Raw genomic sequence first — 14,136 nt, 5'->3', positions numbered from 1 at the left:
TTAATTCAATTCTTTAATATTATTTTTATGAAAACTTATCATTGAAAGTAAACACTAAAATATGTAAAATGCTGATCAACAATACTGAAGAACAACACTATGAAGAATGTTATGTATACCTTCAAATGCCCACCTCCAAAATATAAAAACACAATTAATTTCCATCACAAAATATAAAAAAAATTGAAAAATCATAAATTTACTAAAGATTTATTTGGCAAATGAAGTTTTTTCGATTATGAAAAGTGTTAAAATTTGCATAAACCTGCTTAGTACCCTGTTTTTCAAAATTTTTCCCCCTGGTTTCCCAACCCGATTGAAACTCCTGGCTACCTCACTGGTTCCAATGGGAACTTATAACCCTTTGGTCAGAAGTCAAGCACTCTACCTAACATTATTGTTTCTAGTTAAAAGCAAGAGTTTCATTTTTCTGTATTTATTCGGACAATACTGTTTTTCTTATTAATTAGGTGGCTTTTGAGGTTCATCGTAAGTGTTTAAATAATTCAACTTGTACTTGGAGTTATGTTGGTGAAGTTGGCTGTTCTACTGAACATTATGAAAATTTAGGCAGTTATTCGTAAATAATTTTGTCTTAGAAAAGGGAATCGCTTATGAATTTTTATACTTTGTACTGACTGTTTTTATTAAAGTTGAACAGAATGTCATAACTTTCAAGTTCAACGCTATTCCCTTCTTTTGTGCATTGTGCTATATTAATTTTTAATGCTTTACCTCATGGAACAAAGTTCGTATTACTTGTAAATGGGATGCAATTGAGGGACTTGAAGATTTCAGTTTTGTACTTACCAGATATTGTAATTTTCCTGTCCTCTGCATTTTTTTCCTCTAAATTGTATGTAGCTTCATATTTTCTGCATATGTTGTTGGTGTGTCTTCATACCCACAACGCCATCCAATTCTGGTTGTACACAAGGCTACGTTTTTCCACCAACATTGGGTAAATCACGTGTTGCCATGGCGTTGCGTAGGTGTCATCTGATCTAAGGCGAGATAAGGTATAGCCAGGCGACGTCACCAGCTACTGTCGCTGGCAAGGCACTATGGCTACCAAACCTAGTAGACTGTTATGTAGCCAGTACAGTAGACAGAATTTTTTCCGTTTTTGACCAATTTGTTGACTGAGTTTTGATGTAAGTCTGGCGGCCTAGTGTAATATATTGGGAGAATTACCTAGTGCTATAGGGTCATTCTCCCATAATCGTACTGTTTGGTTTTTTTATATCCATGGACTGCCATAAAAAAACCAAAACTGTTAAATCAAAACTAAATAGGCATATTATTTTATTTACCCTTTTACTAATTTTAGTGAAAAATTAGTAAAGAAAAAAAATTATATTCCCCAAATTTTATGTCTACAGACTTTGATTTGTCATGTTCATGGTCAGTTCCATTTAGATTTTCGAGGAGGTGTTTATTGTACTAACAACCTTTTCTAAATAATTTATTATGAAATTTATCATTAAACAAGTTACAACAATATAAAAATTCCAAAATAGCTTTTTTGGGTTGATTTTATTCCGTAATATTTATTATAAAAAAAAAACATTTTTCCTATCCAAAAAAGCAATGTCCATGAACACACAGGAAAAAGGGGGAATTATTCAGAGGAGATGGCGATAGTCCCAAACAACCAGTGTGTAGAGAAGGAGATTGTCAACTATATTGGATTGTTTTAGTTTATACTTGGTTTAGTGAATTTTTTAACAGTGGAAGAAAAATTTTAGTTCAGTTTTTCGAAAGAGCCAAGATGTCATGTCCATGGGCAAGTAAAAATTGGTAAAAATAAAATAATTTATAAATACGGTTGAATTGTCTTTTACAGCTGTAAATGCAAGTTCAATGTAGTAAGGACAGCGTCCTAACTCATTGTCAGTCCCAACTATAACTTAATTTAGAGGAAATCGTCATGTCCGTGAACTCTACAGCCCATGGACATGACGATACACTACAACTTGTCACAGAATGTCCAATGACAAATTTAAAAAAACCATTTCTTGTGAGTAAACTCAATATTCCTCTTCTGCTGCATCCGTGGACGTGGGCATCACGTCCGTGGACACAGCACGAAAGCAAAAAACAAGAAAAACTGTGTAAATATTACTAATGACCTGTGCCACTTACGTCATTAGATTGTATGATTGACTAACTGTAATTGCACAATTTTGGTTCTTATGTAAACAAGAATTAATTTTGTTTTATTTTGACTGTAAATGTATGTTTTTTGAACACTGACCCTATAAACTCCATATGCTACAAATCAACGTTGCCAGTATGGGTAACCAGTGGCAACCGGAGTGTCAACAGGACTTGGTAGCCATGCGCAGTCAGTCACCAAAGTGTGGCTACGTCGCTGGCAACCCTCGTGCAATAACATCCATAAGAATCAATAACCCATGGCATTTATTGCCATGGGTCATTGATTGTTGTTATGATAGTTGCCAGCATCCAGTTAGGTTGCTGGCAATGTCGCCTGGATACCTCATCTAATAAGGGCTTAATTTTGGCTCACAATTTTTGCTACTGAACAGCGAGGATAAGCTCTCTTAAGCAAGGTGCCTCTCTGTTCCTGATCAACTGCTTCTATAAACTATAACTATTTGTATCAAATGAATGCAGAGAAAGTAAGGTAATGACTTTTTAGGAAATGATTATGAATGAATTACACATCCAATTTGATTAAGCGTCTTGTCTATTGAGCAGATTCCCTCTCCGTAAGGACAATTAATTTACATTCCACTGTACTTCATTGGCTCATATCTTTGAGGATTATTTGGTTCAATTCCTTTCTGATAGTATTCATAGGCCAAATTCCGATGAGGGGAGTTCAAACATGTGGCATCACCATCCTTTCTTCTCCATAGAACTCTGAGAGGGAGCTTGCTTTGTATTTTCCTACCTTCAAGCAATAACTTTGCTTCCTACAAATAACCATTTATTGTTGAATAATTTTGATACTTTGTATCATCATCAAGACTGGTGTGGATTAGTTAGAAAGGCAATTTGTAGGTAACAAAGTTTACATTTTCCTTCCTCAAAATGGAATTCTACAATGTAAAGGCCTCAACCATTGAGTGAATAATTTGCTTGAACTGGTCATCTGAATGGTGTTGTGCGAAAACTCCACAGAGAAAAAAATGATTTTTTCTCTGTGGAGTTTTCGCACAATTGTGCATTGCGGGTGACTCCCGTAAAAGTTATCACCGTGGCTAGTCCCGGTATACTTAAATTCGTCAAAGAGAGAACACCTATATGTGTTCAAAGTTCGGACTTTACTCTCCGGCTGTGGCGCCGTGCGCACGATTTGGACTGCTCGTCGCATAATATGCTCAGCAGTCCATACCACCTTGTCCGGTATAGTCCACAAATTTCCACAGGGACGAATGACGCCTCGGTAGCTTAACTGGCTAAAGCACTCGGCCAGAAATCGAGGGATCCGGGTTCGTATCCCGGTCAAGGCGAATGATTTTTTCTCTGTGGAGTTTTCGCACAATTGTGCATTGCGGGTGACTCCCGTAAAAGTTATCACCGTGGCTAGTCCCGGTATACTTAAATTCGTCAAAGAGAGAACACCTATATGTGTTCAAAGTTCGGACTTTACTCTCCGGCTGTGGCGCCGTGCGCACGATTTGGACTGCTCGTCGCATAATATGCTCAGCAGTCCATACCACCTTGTCCGGTATAGTCCACAAATTTCCACAGGGACGAATGACGCCTCGGTAGCTTAACTGGCTAAAGCACTCGGCCAGAAATCGAGGGATCCGGGTTCGTATCCCAGTCAAGGCGAATGATTTTTTCTCTGTGGAGTTTTCGCACAATTGTGCATTGCGGGTGACTCCCGTAAAAGTTATCACCGTGGCTTGTCCAGGTATACTTAAATTCTTTGAATGGTGTTGCTTGAGACAACCATTATTCAAATGCCTCGGAAATGTTCTATGTATTTATATCTCTCATTGAAAATTGCCCGAAATAACTTACGAGATACCTACAGCCACCGTATAACATGCCCCCACATGTTCTAACCAGGGATGGGAAGTAAAACGAAACAGAAATGTTTCATTTCGACCAGGAGGGAAACGAAAATACAAGGCCTAGGTTTAGTTTTGCTCCCGCACGAAATTAAAATCTCCAAGGAGTTTAATTTCAACACGGGATGAAACTTTACTCCCAGGAACAAAACTAAATTAAACGAAAGTTTTTGAACGTATACCTTTACTTGTTTTTGAGACCTAATTTTTTTCCCTAACCTACTGCAAAATCAGCAAAAATGCCTCGGCTTTTTTGGCATAGTGCCTAGAAAATCGGTTGGCACTCGATAAAGGGTTAATACACACCCCTGCATGTTCTAACTACAGTGGTGTACCATGTTGGGCATTCACAAAATGTTTGCTTTGTCGAGGTTCAATTCAAAATTAGGCTACGTAGTTATGCTTCATAAATGAGACAATAATTTACTCAACTTGATATAATTTTATTTTCCCATTTAAGAAATAGACACTTGCTAAACAAAACATGTAGTAGGTATATTTTAAAATAAATATGGATTTTCTCAAATTTCATGATCAAACTAATACCTAAAGATAATTACAGTAATGCCTACATTTGAAGGCTCTTGAAGACTATACTTCAAAATATGACAATATTTTAAATAAAACAAATCATCATAAACTTTAACAATCACAGAAGAAGTCAACATTAAAGAAATAGTTACATCAGTTCATTTGGGCTGGAAACAAGCCCTTAAATAAATACATTAGATAAAGAGCTATTCAAGTATTCTTTGCTCTCTTATTCAGGTGATAAGTCCCGGATTCATATCAATTACTCACACAATGCTTATTTCTGGTGTAACACAATGTCATTGAAAATGTCACAATAAAACAGCTTTAACTCAGGTAGGCTTCATTTACTTCAAATAACTTTCCAGCAGCACTTGAGATAAATTTAAAACTAAGTTAAAAAAATTTATGTACCTGAGAAATCTGTACCACGTTCACATAAATTTTACATCAGAAAATACATATGTGCATGCACACTCTTCTCCTACTTCTCTGCAGAGGTAGATCTCACAACCCAATGAACATCTAGGCCTCTGAAATTCTTATGAAAATATCATTCTCACAAACTATTACCTTCTCAACTCACTGAAGCAAGAAGAAAGTCAATGTGATGTTTCCAATCTTCTAAAAAATCAAATCATTAAAAAACTTCACAAAATTGCAAAAATCTACCGAATGTAAAAAATAATCTTCAGTGTCGAGGATGATCTCCCACACATGGGAGGAACTTGTAACATACATATACACTTGTTTTGTATATCATTTCATATAATTTTTATATTTTACCACTATATAAAATTCATTGGCATGTCATCCAAACAAAATTGAGACATGAAGGCAACTTGTAAAGACTCCAATTCAGTGAAGACACATTTCACTCTACTTCAGCTTACTGAAGGCACACAACTTTCTTTCTAATAAAGGTACAGTCAGGACATAAGCCGTAAACACAAGTACAGACAGTCTATAATTTTCCTGTAGAAACTCTATTGAATACTTGTGGTTATGCATTGAAGTTGATTGCAAATATGGAATTATTATCTAAATCCACTGCCCTCCACCTTTTTTCCTTTCCTCCTCCGTTTCCTGCTCCTCCCTTCACCCTCCCTCTCTTCCCCACTGGAAGAACTCGACGAACTCGCGTCCAACTGCCTCTTTCGCGATCTCGTGATTGGTCCCGACACTTTCTCCCCATCACCGTCTTCCACACTCAACACCATATCACAATCTGCATTTTCCTCTGTCCTGTCTGGAAATTTCTCGTGAGCACCACCTATGCTGCTACCTTGCAACCTCTCCACGTCACCAGCGCCAGTCACACTTTCTGCATCGCTAATCTCCTCAACCTCATAAGTCAACAGACAACTTCTCTCTGGCTCGTTATTACTACTGCGAGTCTCGCTCAGCATAGAGCAGCTGTTCTCGCCACTTGTGGTCCGACGGGAAAACTTGAATGTAATGGGGCTTGCGAGGGGCGGGAGGTTGAACACTGGCTTCACGTCGTCCGAACAACACTCTCCCTCCCCTTCAACTGTCACCACGGAATTCTCTCGAGTCACATCGCTCCACCTGTCCGATTTGAAACGCTTGCACACTGAAGGACTAAAAGATGTGGCAGATTCCTCGGAGAGACTAGATAGGTACTCCTGGACCCTGGCCTCTCGGAAATTGAAGATGTTGGTGCAAGACTCATCATTGTCTGACACAACACTCCGACGACTGATGACTGAGGATGCTGACGGAGGAGCTGTACCCTGTGAGGAACGATCGGCTTTGTTTGGTGTTTGAATGGACGACATGCCTGAAAATAGAAGAGAATGCAATTTATTAGATGAGGATAAAACCCTCGGAGGACTGCATGATAAAATACATATATACCTAAAAAGAACCTCATTAGGGTAGAATATGTTGGAGGGAGACAAGACACTCCAATCTTCCTCACTCCTTCAAGGAAATAAGGAAAACAGTAACATATCGATGGCTAAGTTCTAACAACACATATCTCAAAATTTGGCTGGTTCGATACAGGTATCTTAAACAAATTGTAAAAACTAAAATTCAATTCGAGTGGCGATTTGGAGTGGCCTCTCGATTTGACCCACTGCGACTTTTTCTCCACGGAGTTTTTGGAAGTCCCGTGCTTATGTTCAAGGGCAGGGCCGGCCCTAGCAGGTGCGGGGCTAGGGGCGGACCTTCGGTGCGGGGCACTTCACTTAAAATATTAAACTCTATACCCCATCTACAAACTAGAGCATTTTAAATCCCTACCACTCTCTGGCTAAGTATGTGTTCCCTTCCCAAATTCAGACCTCGTAATTACGCCGTTACGCGGGGCACCCCGCCCTAAGGCCGGCCCTTTTCAAGGGTAATATAATTTTTAGTTTTTTTCCCGGCGAACAATTGCAGTGAAGTTTCGCACCAGGTCAGGTCCTCCATTTCTCCTTCCAGAAATGGAGAACCTGACCCGGTGCGAAACCCGAGAAAACTTCACTGCAACCGTTCAAGGGCTCTACAATCTTTGAAGACCAACCTCCATCAAGAAATTGCAAACATAACCCCTACCATGCTGGCAAGAGTCATGACAAAAGCCAAAAATCGGTTCATTCAGAGTGTGGAGAATGGGGGCCATCAGCTACCTGATTTGCTCTTAAAAATTGCATAAAACTGAACTCTAGATATGTGTCCACATTATAAAAGAATAAATAAAATTTAAAATTCATTAAAACGGTTTTTATTAAGTGTTGAAAAAAAGGAAGATAACGATGGCTAAGTTCTAACAACACGTATCTCAAAATTTGGCCGGTTCGATACAAGTATCTTAAACAAAGTGGAATGTGAAGCGTGAATTGAGAAGTGAATAATAACATTGAAAAATAAAATTCAAGCAAAAATCAACTCTTTGTTTGCAAATGAATGCTTCTTTTTCAATTATATGAATTTTGGGTTCTTAATTTTAGCGTACAATTAGAAAAAAATTAATCGTTTTTTTTGCTCTCCTGAAAAGTTGCTATTTTTGAGATACATGTTGTTAGAACTTAGCCATCGATATGCTTCCTCCCTTCTTGGGCCCATTTCACGTGGATGGGGACGGTCTGCGCTCTATGCGCCGACAAGGTTGCATTGACGTTAGTTAGGGATGGACGGATCCAGAATTTTTTTTGGACCCGATTCGGATAAGATCATTGATTTTCAGAGCAGGATCTTTCGGATTGGATATTTACGGATCCAAATGCACTTTCAAATTCCAGCTATTAAACAAAGTAATTATTCCAGTTTATTCTGGGTATATACAATCAAAAGAATGCTTTTTAGATTTTCATACACATTTTTATATTTTTATAAATTAAAAATTATTTTTATAGGCTTTCAATTTGTTTTTTTTTTAAATACTTGAAAACATGCTCGGTACCTAAACTATTACTCTTGGGTTTGGAAATGAAAGAAGGAAAAATCTTCGGATAAACGACTGACCAGTGGCGTAGCGAGAGGGGGAAGTCCGGGGGGTCCGGACCCCCCAAAATATAAAAACACAGATACTTCCCTTCATAAGAGGGAACAAAATATTGAAAAATCATGAATTTACAATAGATTTCTTTGAAAAAAGAAGTTTTTTTCAATTCTGAAGGGTGTTAAAATTAGTTTGAAAACCTCTACTTTGTATTTGGACTTTGGATCTGATGTATCCGATGAAGGGCAATATCCGCGGATATTTGGATGCGAGGTATCCTATCCGACCATCCCTAACGTTAATGGAAGCTTATTCATGAGTGCGTCCGTACGCAGTAGCCATCTGCGTGGCCCCTCCACCCTGCAGATCATACACGCGCATAAAGGCCACAGAGACAGGTTTGCGCTTACACATGAACGTGGACGGCTAATGCGGACCAAGCAGATTTGTTGGTAGAATTAGAGCGAGCTGGGAGATAACAGTGCGAGAGCATCTTTTTGCTTTGGATAGTCTGATTGGCACTGGGAAAATACTTGAAAAAATTATATTCATCAGCGCGTAGTTCAGTAAATATGGTCACTAAAGCAGCTTTTAATGTTCTTCGTGCCACAATAGGGTGCACCCAAAACCTCCTCTGAGGTGTACTTTTCCTCCGTTTTTTTTCTAACCTGGTATACAACAGTTGCTTGAATTGCACTTGGCAGAATGACGTTCTTCTATCTTGGCAAGCTAACTAATTTTAGGACTTTTCATAATCGAAAAAACTTGATTTGTTAAAGAAACATTTTGTAAATTCCTGATTTTTCAATATTTTGTTTTCTTTTATGAAAGACGATAATTGTGTTTTTATATTTTGGGGGGGGGTCCGGACCCCCCGGACCTTCCCCTGGCTATGCCACTGCGAGTCTATGTGAACAATGGCAACCACTCGCCGCATCCCACACGCGTCCATATGAAACTGGCCTTAGAGAAGGGTTTTCATTGTACTTGAATTCATAGGTTCCCCTTAGCCCCCAAAAAATGCTGCCAATGCATAATCTACCCTGCCCCCTTTCCTAATCTACAATGCCACACCCATCCTGACTTAACCAGCCCACCTCCTCCTAATACAATCTGTGTCTCTCCTAACCTTCCCCCTCCCATTCAAATTTGCCCACTTCCTTAATTCATTTCCTTAATCCTCCATTATTTCCCTAACACACATACAACATATCATAAAGACTTTTCAATTACCTGAGGAACTAGATGTGGAGAAACTACTTGAGGTTGAATTACTCCTTGCATCATTGGATGACTTCTTCATTCTGCGTCTTTGGGCTAATTTGGCATGGGACACTTCCTGCAAATTAACAGAAAATTTAAGCATCAGAAAAGCAGAAAATACATCACTATTTATTACGTATTTGAATATTAAACATAACCAAACTTTTCCGCCACTATGCATAGTTCATATTAAATTCATTCTTCTCTTGTAATGGCACACCATAAGTCAATATAGACATAGTGAAAAAGGCGCAAGTGATATTTTATGTGAATATATACGTATTCTAGAAATTCAATATTCCTCATCCTTACCTGTAATCTAAAGCCTTCTCTATGCGCCCTGTGGAATGCATCAAATGTTGCCCTCATGCCCATTTCAGTCGCTCTGTGAGATGATCCAGCCGTGAGAATATCGGGGGTCATCAGTGGTGTGCAGGAATAGAGACTGGATTGTTTCACAAGAGGTAGGGAATGTGCACCAGATCCTCTTCCACCAGGATACAGCCATTCATTTGTCCTTAGCTCTTCCATTGTCAGCCTTTTCTTTGGGTCTACTGTCAATAATCCTGGAGAAATGATAATTGAATATGGTTATTGAGGATTATTCTCAAAAGAGGAAAGAGACCTGCTTAATTTTCTCCTAATATCTTATGTATATAAAACAGTGCTAGAGGGTAAAATGTTAGGTAAATGAGGGAGAGGAAGGAAGAGAAAAAGATTTTTGGATAGAATGAAAGGGAGTAGGCCTTATTGTGAATTGAAGAGGGAAGTAGTTGATGGGGAAGGAGGATCCCAGAATTCTTCCTAAGTACTTCATGGAAACCTACCTTAATCGGTAGAATACTTTAATAATAAAATGTGAAATTAACTAAATATATTGAAGTAGAAGCAAATTTACCTTTGGTAAGAGATTTGGCTTGTGTGGAGACGTTATTCCATGCTTCAGCATTGAAGTCAAACTGTCCACCTTTTATCCTTTCCATCACGGCTGCTGCACTATCATCCCTGCTTCGTGAGTGGAATGGAGCTTTTCCACTAAGCATTGCATACTGAAAATGACAAGAATTTTTTAATTAACATCATTTATTTTTTAACTGAATTACCGTATCAACTTGAATTGTTTGAGTAGCAACTCACTCTCTCCAATGCACAATTTTTCAAGCGAATGCTTTTACATGATTGGTTTCATGCCACATATTTTTACCACAAGTACAACACTGACGTGCGTCATAAAATTGTTGAAAAGAATAACACTACATCAGTGGTTTGTTCCAATTACATTGTAAATATGGAGGTCTTTAATGATTTTTCAAGAGAAATTTCATGCAAGAACCATTGACCAAGGTCCCTGAATCAAGGTCCTTTGAATGCAAAGGCATGGTGGTAGTGGCGTAGCCGGGGGGGGGGGGGGGGGGGGGGTCCGGGGGGCCCGGACCCCCCAAAATATAAAAACACAATTATTGTCCTTCTTAAAAGAAAAAAAAATATTGAAAAATCAGGAATTTACAAAATGTTTCTTTGACAAATTAGGTTTTTTACAATAACGTTTTTTTGATTATGAAAAGTGTTAAAATTAGTTTAAAACTCATTACTTAGTGCCCGGTTTTTCAAAAATTTTCCCCCTGATTTTGGACCCCCCGAACGAAATTCCTAGCTACGCCACTGCATGATTGCTCTTACATAGCTGGACTCAATGCTTATATTAACCTTTATGAGTTTGTGAACGTGGAATGAAGCAGTAAAAAAATAACGGTACTTACAAGTATCACACCCAAGCTCCAAAGATCACAATTTTTGTCATAGCCATCAGCGCCCTTCCCCATTTGATTTGGACTGGTTGCTTGCTTTAGAACCTCAGGAGCTGCATAGAACAGAGTGAAGCAAGGAGTGTAGAGGGAATCGTCTTTCTCCATCTTCAGGCGAGCAAAACCAAAGTCCACTATCTTGATCTCAGCAGAGTCTGACTCATCGGTGAAAATGAGGTTCTGTGAATTAAAGGAATAACAACAATGGTGAATACAGCCACACCAACAATGACAATAAAATACTACATACGTTCACTTATTCAACTTATGTGTAGGGAGGAAAAATGGCTTCCTGAAAGCTCAATTACTATACAGAAATCACTTTCCTAATGTTTGCAATGTCTGCAAGTAGTCAATTTGCTAATCACTTAACAACAAGTCAATGAGTCTCGCTGCAAAATACTGGAAAAATTAATTTCTTCTCCTAGAAAGCACAAAAATGATGCCACCAGTAGAATTTTAAAAAATGGGGTATTCACCGTAAAGATGGCATTTAATCTTGTCAATAAGTTTCATTTTTTCAATAAACAGGGAGCTGAGTTAACACGTTGCGTACGGATGGCGAGAATTCTCGTCATTTTTTTCCCGAACGTTTCGGATGGATGAAGAAGATTCTCGTCATTTAGGTGAGTCAACCTATACAATTTTAAAGCGTACAATATGTATTCAGTAGTACGTTTTCAGTTGTTCGTTATTCATAATGAATTGATGCATCGTAACGTTTGATTGGGTAAAGTTATATTCTAAACATTAGCTTTTTAACCATGTTTAAACCAAAGGCATTATGCCCTAATAGGCACATATTTCCAAATCAGCGTTCCTAGGAATTTAAATACCCCGATACGCAACGTGTTAAGGTCTAACATTTTTAGGGAGTCATTTATCCACAACAGACTGAGTAAACTTACCTCAGGCTTTAAATCTCTGTGCACAACCCCTCTGCTATGCATGAAGTCAACAGCTGAGACAAGCTTGGCCATTATCTGACTAGCTTCCTCCTCCGTAAACCTGTCCTTCTTCCTTATTCTCTCCAAAAGTTCTCCTCCTCTCAAAAGTTCTAAAACCAAGTATGTATGGACCTGAAAGAATTTCACACAATCAGCACACCATTCAGCAAATCTATTCATTCACAAACACCTAAGTTGGAAAAAATATCACTGGTATTCGGTTCTATAAGGTTCCATTTTCCTGTCTGCAAATTGTTTACTTTACTTGGAAGTATTTATTTCATGTCTTCCATTGAAAATCATTTTCCATTAAACAATAAACTTGACCTGAGAAAGGCATGCATATTATTAGCAAGAAGGGGATTAAGCCTTAGAAAGCTTTTGTGCATTGCGTTTGTTTCCTGTAAGTTTCCAATACTCTGGTGTTTTTGGTTATCTGGCTATGCCCCGCCTGCATGTCTGTCAGATTACCGAGATTGCAGTGTTGATCTCTTCAGTTCGATTACACTAAGGGTGGAATCATTAATTCATATGTATGCTCACCTCATCGTGGAATACTTCATGGAGTTGTACAATGTTTGGGTGCCCCTGGCATGCTCTGAGTAAGTTTATTTCCTGATTCACGTCCACCCGCCTGCTAACCACTTTGACTGCATACTCTTGGCCAGTCTGCCTGTGAGTGCATCGCCTACAGACGGAAAAACTGCCATCTCCCAGGATACCTTCTGGCTTCAAATCCAACTCATACTTTTGAAAGAATGCAGACTCCTGCACAAGAGAAGACAGTAAATGATAAATTAGCTTGCAACGTATACCTGAGTCAACTACCAATATTGAAAGATATTCCAGCATTCAAACAATCAAAAATTGACTAATATTTCTTACCTTAAATTTACAAGATATGAGGTTATCAGACGTTGGCCTTCTCTCAACTGACGGACGGAATATATCATCTGATATGACATTTTCACTAAACAAAATGGAAGGAGATACATAGGAATAGCCCTGAAAAAATAACAAATAGATTTAGTTTTCAAAACTACCCATGTCCACTTGTGAAAGTATGCTTATTAATTAAGAATAAAGGAGTTTTTGAGTTATTGAAAAAAACTTTACAATTACTGTCATGGAATAACTGAGTTGCCCTTTTACCAAGAGATGCAAATGATTTTGAACTATGAATTTAACATGTAGTGAATTTGATAGAATCATTTCCTCTTAAAATTATACTAGGGAGAAATGTCAGATGTATAGTCTGCAGATTAAGAATCTTTTCTGAAGAACTTAATTAGGCCACTCAAACGTGCAGGACATGAGATACAATATCACTATTAATTATGAAAGATGTTTAGTGAAAAGGTTGGAAAAGATCTTTTTTTTTTCATTCAAAGTCAGCGGCATATTTTTTCATACACCATTATGTGAAGTGAAGAATTAGTCTCTCACCTTGAAGACTTTATCAAAATTTGGTGGTACCACAGCAGGGGAATCAGTAGGAGTCATTTTGGTAAACTCTTCTGAGAAGTTGCTCGTATCGAGCTCATCCGTGATGTGCGGAACAAATGGTGCAGGTAGCTCTTTGCGTGCCAACTTCTTCCAATCCATTCCCTTTAAGATAACATACAGATTTTCCATCAAAATCTAAAGGCTGCATATGGCAATAAACAAATAAGAATTTGACATGTTATTATAGTCATTCCAACCATGAAAACTTTCCTAAAGCCAAGTATAACCTTTGAAATTAATCATCACATTAACAAACTATGTATTACCATAAATTATTGAATATATCACCATCAATCTTATTGTACAAAGAATAAAAGGTTCTCAAATGATACTTCAACTCCTCAGAAAATATGGTGTATTACCCAAGGTAAATGTGCCAATTCTTTTGACAGGAATTGATCACACCAAACAAATTAACTTCAAATTATGTAACTCATTCAAGTAAAATAAAACTTCATTAGATCAAATAGATTTTAAAATATGAGCAAAATTTGGAAGGAATTTTAAGCTTTGCTTACAATAAATAAAGGATGAATTTTTTAAATGTTAGTTTTAACTAAATTTCTTCATCTGATTCAACTTCTGAT

The 14,136-nt window shown here is 37.9% G+C and overlaps 1 protein-coding gene across 3 annotated transcripts in view; it reads right to left on the bottom strand.

The window, feature by feature from the left end:
* Positions 1–4,471: 4,471 nt before the first annotated feature.
* The window catches only part of LOC124166581 (ribosomal protein S6 kinase alpha-5), a 656,640-nt gene continuing 646,975 nt past the window's right edge, over positions 4,472–14,136 (bottom strand). For all 3 annotated transcript variants that reach the window (XM_046544149.1, XM_046544147.1, XM_046544150.1), the window contains 9 exons: positions 13,490–13,651; positions 12,929–13,048; positions 12,587–12,811; positions 12,005–12,175; positions 11,052–11,276; positions 10,190–10,340; positions 9,604–9,857; positions 9,262–9,367; positions 4,472–6,381 (listed from right to left, as the gene is read on the bottom strand). In XM_046544149.1, coding sequence (XP_046400105.1) covers positions 5,618–6,381; positions 9,262–9,367; positions 9,604–9,857; positions 10,190–10,340; positions 11,052–11,276; positions 12,005–12,175; positions 12,587–12,811; positions 12,929–13,048; positions 13,490–13,651 — 2,178 coding nt within the window. In that variant the 3' untranslated portion in view covers positions 4,472–5,617. The remainder of the gene's footprint in view (positions 6,382–9,261; positions 9,368–9,603; positions 9,858–10,189; positions 10,341–11,051; positions 11,277–12,004; positions 12,176–12,586; positions 12,812–12,928; positions 13,049–13,489; positions 13,652–14,136) is intronic.

The sequence above is a fragment of the Ischnura elegans genome, chromosome 10 (genome assembly GCF_921293095.1).
Source record: "Ischnura elegans chromosome 10, ioIscEleg1.1, whole genome shotgun sequence".
Taxonomy (NCBI): Eukaryota; Metazoa; Arthropoda; class Insecta; order Odonata; family Coenagrionidae; genus Ischnura; species Ischnura elegans.
This window is presented reverse-complemented; position numbering and strand designations above follow the sequence as displayed.